The sequence below is a fragment of the Streptopelia decaocto genome (genome assembly GCF_964273445.1).
Source record: "Streptopelia decaocto genome assembly, chromosome: 21".
Taxonomy (NCBI): domain Eukaryota; kingdom Metazoa; phylum Chordata; class Aves; order Columbiformes; family Columbidae; genus Streptopelia; species Streptopelia decaocto.
The window spans coordinates 6,266,686-6,272,734 of NC_138676.1; the positions used below are offsets into that span (position 1 = coordinate 6,266,686).

The following is a 6,049-nucleotide window of genomic DNA, read 5'->3' on the forward strand; positions in this document are numbered from 1 at the left end:
GACATCATAATCCCACACCCATCCATCCCCCTCCTTATGGGCCGCGACCTGACTAGATAAAACTATGCTTGTTTTATCAAACTGATCAAATCTATTTCCTACTAAAGATCTGAGAGGAGAAGCATTCTTGACAGGAATGTGAAATGTTGAAACCTTTTCTATGTCCTCTCCTAACTCTTTTATTTCTTATTGTTTTCCTTCTTCCTGGTTGCTCATGGTGAATTCGCTACCTGAAGTGCAAAGCCAATCCCACACCCAGAGATGAGATCTTGTTTATTCCAGAGTTGTGCAAGTCTGGATGCTGGAATGAAACCAGCACAACAGATAGAGAATGAACATCTATTATATACAAATCTTATCCCTACATGCAGACCCTCCCGGCAGTCCTAAAGAGCCAAGTGCTCACACATTGGCATATTGGTTACATAATCATTTTACCACTACACATGCTTGTTGAGAGAGGGTCCCGGGCTGAGCCTGGGGCTCCCATCCTAGAGATGTGTGGTTTAGTATTATAATGAGCGTAAAAGGAGCAAAGCTCAGCTAAAGGACACTTTATGTAACAGTCTTGAGACAGATGTTAAAACAAGACTCAGCTAATTGTGCAGGCTCCAGAGTGTCTGCGCTGCAAGGACAGTGTTCTTTGCAGGTTCTGATTGGGTGTTTTAAAAGTCACTTTTATCTTTGTTGGAGCAGCAGACTGACCAAAACTGAGAGGATTTACATGTTTTAGGTTAGCAATTGCAGGCGGGATTCATTCTTTTAACTGGTAAGGACTACATCTTCTGTCTTCAAACACCTCTCCAATGTAAAGATTCATTGAACCACAGAATAACTCAGGTGTGAAAAGAGCCCTGAACATCATCTTGTCTCCCTCTCCTGCTCAAGGCAGGGTGCACTAAGTGAGGTTGTTCAAGGCCTCTGCCCAGCTTTGCATCATCCACAAAGGAGCTGAAAATGTGCTCCATGACGTAATGAAGAGGCAGAATAAAGCCGTTCAACAGTGTTGGCCCAAGTACTCATCACTGATGGATGCCACAAGAAACTGGCTGAACACAGGACTTTGTGACACTGATGATGTTTCGGTTTGGTCATGCTACCAACTCCCCACCCATCACAACATCCACATCTGCATCCCAGATCTCACCAATCTGCTCTAAGGCACCACAGGAGACCATGTCTGGGGCTTTGCAAAACTCCATGTACTCAACACGCCTTTCTTTCCCCTGCCCATTTGGGTTCAGCAATTCCTTCCTTGTCCTTCTGCTGCCTGGAGATGCCTGTAGGAGAATGTAACCTGTCACCCTCCTGGGGACAGACGTAGGCTGAGCAGCCTGTCATTCTCCCAGTTCTCCTTCCTGCCATTCCTGAAGATGGGTTTGATGTCTGCCTTTCTGAGGGACCTCTGAACCTCTCTGATCACTCTGGCACTTCTGAGACCACAATCCAGAATTTCCCACAGGGAAAGAGAGGCAGGTGTAGGGCTGTGTAGAACAGCATGTGATGGGGATGGCAAAGGAGAGGTAGCAAATAGGGACATTTGCAATGCACCTGTCCAAGGGAGCTGAGATGAAGCTCACTGTGCCACTGGGGTTTGTCCCTGGAGTCACACACAGTAATATCAGGGTTCTGTCAGGTGTCCACATCGGAGCTGGCCCTGTGGACTCTTAAAACACATTGAGATATTCAGGGACAGACAGTTTCCCTTATACACACAGAGGCAGGAATCACTGTGTCTCTCTGGCCTCCTCTTCCTCTTCCCAAAGGATGGGAGGCACCTCAGCCCCGTGGTGTGTCACCATGTTCTGCACTCATCTTTGATGTCCCTCATCATCAGGAATGGACATTGGTTCGAGGAAGCACATCCCAGTGCTGCTTTCTGGTGGTTTCCTATGAGATATTAGTCCCAACATGATGTGACCTCAATAAACTCTCTGTCTCAATGGCCTTCATGGAACCCCAAGGAACAGCTGATGGTGTTTGTGCTGACTTGCGTTCATGTCAACTCACGTACATGATGTGCATGCTCACATCTCATCTGTACAAAGCAAACGTGAACCTCTCACCTTATCATTCGGTGTAATTCCATGGATGGACAAAGATCTCTGAGCTGGGATGAGAGGCCAGTGCTGGAAATGGTGGTTGTGAGGGGCCAGTCCAGGTGATTGACCTGGGGCTCCTTCCATGGAGCTTTCACATTTCTTTATAAAAGTACTGTTATGGAAGCCAGCTCTGTGACACAAGCACCCATTGCCTGTCCCTGCCTGCGCCCACAGGACTGACACACAGCAGGACGGTGACCAAGCTGCCAGAGCACTCAGGCCTTGCACCAACAACAGGGATGTGAAGGAGAGTGTGGAGTGGAACCAGAACAGCTCTGGAAGAACAAGCGCTGCTGCTCCCTGACGGTGCTGCCATGATGGACTCTTTTCCCCTCCTCCCAACACAGAAACTGTCCCTGCAGCTCCAAAAAGGCCTTGCAGGAAGGATATAGTGAAAATCAAGTCACTACGAGACACTTTATTTTGTTTAAATACAACCAGACCATGGATCCTCATTTACACAGCCAGTGGTTATAAAAGAAGAGCAGACAGTGAATTAGAAAGCGAATGACATTATCACAATAAAAAAACAACCAATAACAACAGATAATACAGATCATAGGTTGGGACGGTAACTAGTCACATTAAAACTGCTTTGTAGAAGCAGATGTGCGGTTTAATGCTTCAGAAAACACTAAGATATGAGTTTGCACAGGGCATCCTTGAGCTCCTGGTTCCTCATGCTGTAGATGAGGGGGTTCACTGCTGGAGGCACCACCGAGTACAGAACAGACACCACCAGATCCAGGGATGGGGAGGATATAGAGGGAGGCTTCAGGTAGACAAACATGACAGTGATGATAAAGAGAGAGACCACGGCCAGGTGAGGGAGGCAGGTGGAAAAGGCTTTGTGCCGTCCCTGCTCAGAGGGGATCCTCAGCACGGCCCTCAAGATCTGCACATAGGACACCACAATGAACACAAAACAGCCAAATAATACTAAGACACTGACTACAAGAAGCCAAATTTCCCTGAGGTAGGAGTGTGAGCAGGAGAGCTTGAGGATCTGGGGGATTTCACAGAAGAACTGGCCCAGGGCATTGCCCTTGCACAGGGGCAGTGAAAATGTATTGGCCGTGTGCAGCAGAGCATTGAGAAACCCGGTGGCCCAGGCAGCTGCTGCCATGTGGACACAAGCTCTGCTGCCCAGGAGGGTCCCGTAGTGCAGGGGTTTGCAGATGGCAACGTAGCGGTCATACGACATGACAGTGAGGAGACAATACTCTGCACCAAAGAAGAAACATACATGGAAGACCTGTGCAGCGCATCCTATGTAAGAGATGGTCCTGCTGTCCCACAGAGAATTGGTCATGGACTTGGGAAGAGTGGTGGAGATGGAGCCCAGGTCGAGGAGGGCGAGGTTGAGCAGGAAGAAGTACATGGGGGTGTGCAGGTGCTGGTCCCAGGCTATGGTGGTGATGATGAGGCCGTTGCCCAGGAGGGCAGCCAGGTAGATGCCCAGGAAGAGCCAGAAGTGCAAGAGCTGCAGCTCCCGTGTGTCTGTGAACGGCAGGAGGAGGAACTGGGTGATGGAGCTGCTGTTGGACATTTGCATACTGGACATAGGGCACTGTTAGAAGAAGTAAAGACAGTGACAAGGGAGGGGAGATTTCCCTGAATAAAATCAAGGCCATTACATACACTCCCACTGGTCCACACACCTTGTCCTTTTCCAGACCTTCCCTCAGCTCGGTGTCTGAGCCCTGGGTGGTGCTGGCTGGAGGTGCCGTGAGGAGCACGGCCTGTGCCCGTTGGCTGCCAAGGAGTCAGCCCTGCTCTGCAGCAGGGGGCATGGGAACGGGGGCAGGGGACAGTCGTGGGATTTAGCTGTGTCAGATGGACCCAGGAAAAGTCTCAGCCTTCCCTAAGGCTTCAGCACCCCACGTTTAGCCCAGGACACATACGGCTTCTCTCACAAACCAAGCAGCATTTTTTCTGTTACAACATGTCTGTGGTTCTCCTGGGGTCTTTCAGATAATGTACAGATGCTGTAGGACAGGTTTGCATCCTGGAGTGTAGTTCAGAACTTGGAAGGAAACCGTCAGGAGATATCCAGGTGTCGTAATGATGGCATTTGATTGAGGGAGACTCAGCTCATTCCCCAGCCCCACAGACTGCATTGCCCACAGCCCACAGGTCAGAGCAAAGCTGGGACACGTGTGCCCATGGACACACCTGCAGGAAAGGACCCACAAGATCAGGCTGTGACTCTGCAGCTGAAACTGCCATCCCCAGAGAGCCTGACAGCAAGAACAAGATCCCAACAGCAGTGACCCAGAGCAGGGGAGCAAGAAGGACAATGCGGTGAGGGTGGGGGTGAGAGAGGCCAGGGCAGAGGCAGCCGGGCACTCAGACAGCGTCACCCTTACCCAGCTGTGCAGCCACCTCCCAGACACCAACACTGCCGGGCAGCTGCTCTCAGCCCCTGTGCTCTGCAGAGGAACTGCAGCTCTGGCTGCACAGGAGCTACTTCATGCCTTGGAGCCCCCGGCCCTGAGGGCAGAGGCTTTGCTGGGTGGGACAGGAGGCCAGGGGGCTGCTCACAGGAGGGATCTGCACTGCAGGGGGTCACAGGGACTTTTCTCTCTTCTCCCTCCCATAACAATTCCGGGTTTGGTTTCCTCTCATTTCTGATCATTTCCCTGCTGCCTGGAGATTCTCCCCTGGGAGGTGTTTCCCTGTCCATGTCTCTTCCCTGTCAGTGCTCACAGACCATCCCACCCTCTGTGCCCTCCCCCTGGCCCTACAGATCCTGCCTGTTCACAGGGCACTGCCTGGGGGCGTCTTCCTGTTTGCCGGCTGGAAAACAGATTACAGATTAAGTGTAAGGTGTCCAGCAAAGGTGATGCTGGTTCTGCATAGGCAGAGGAGAGGCAAGGCATGCCAGGATTCTCTTGAAGACCTACTGCAGTTCATGTGTCTCAAGTATTTGTTTAAAATTAAAAACTGCCTTAATCACCACCCATTCCCCAGAGTTGGAGACTGAAAACACAGACTCAGGGAGGTTCCTTATCTTTGTAGTACTCTTTGTCTTCTTCTTCTCCTTGAAACCTCCTCTTGTCAATATTCTGGAATGAGCTGGAGCTGTGAGCAGCACCGACCCATGGAGAACCCAGCAGCAGAAGGACCCTGCCCTACCGGGGATCGCTCCTTCCCCCCACAGCTTCTCCCCTCAGTGTTGTTGGGCTCTCCCGGGCAGGCTGAGCGCTGACCCTGGCAGGCGGCAGAGTCCCTGCCCGGCACAGCCCTGGGGTGCAGGGACCCTGCTCTGCAGGACAGCCCTGGGCACCCCTGCCTGCACATTGACATTTACACCCCACAGCCACCCTGGGGAGAATGCAGCATTCACGTCTTGTCACTCTGACCGTGCAGAAGGCAACCCCTGCTCTGCAGCACATACTCCCCTCTGATCAGAGAACCTCTGAGAGCTGTACTTACATCTCTCGCAGGCTCTGCAATGTGACAGCTTTCTGAGACCCTACCATGATTTGCAGATTCAATGCCCTGCAGCCACAGACTTCATATCTGAGAGGATTTCATTTCCAGTGACCTCTCAGCATCCTCCCAGCCCAGACTGCGTTTCCCTCTCTGTGCCTGGCTCCTGTGCCCTGGGTGCTGCAGGCAGAGCCCTCAGCCCTGCTGCGTGTGCAGAGGAGCTGCTCCTGGGCAGAGCTGTCTCTCTGCAGCGCTGCCGCTGCCATGAGCTCCCTGTGTCCCAGGAGCCCAGCCCAGCTCAGCAGCACAGGAGCAGCCCATGATGTCCCTTTCTCTGTCCCCTCGGGGCTCCTCCAGGTGTCCCTGGGGCTCCAGGGGCACATCCTTTGAGACAACCTGAAGTAATCAGTAATGTTATTTGTGTCTGCTCTACAGAGACACTTTTTGCCAGCAGTGTATTATTGCTAATAAAAAATAAATTGGTATGAGAATATTCCAGGTGTGGTCTCCTC

General features: G+C 51.6%; 1 protein-coding gene across 1 annotated transcript; it reads right to left on the reverse strand.

Moving 5' to 3' along the window:
• Positions 1–2,736: 2,736 nt before the first annotated feature.
• LOC309448696 (olfactory receptor 14J1-like) lies at positions 2,737–3,651 on the reverse strand (the record flags this gene model as incomplete). The annotated part of the gene is made up of 1 exon (XM_082070423.1): positions 2,737–3,651. The coding sequence occupies one exon, from the start codon at positions 3,649–3,651 to the stop codon at positions 2,737–2,739; it is 915 nt and encodes a 304-aa protein (XP_081926549.1).
• Between the last annotated feature and the right edge of the window lie 2,398 nt (positions 3,652–6,049).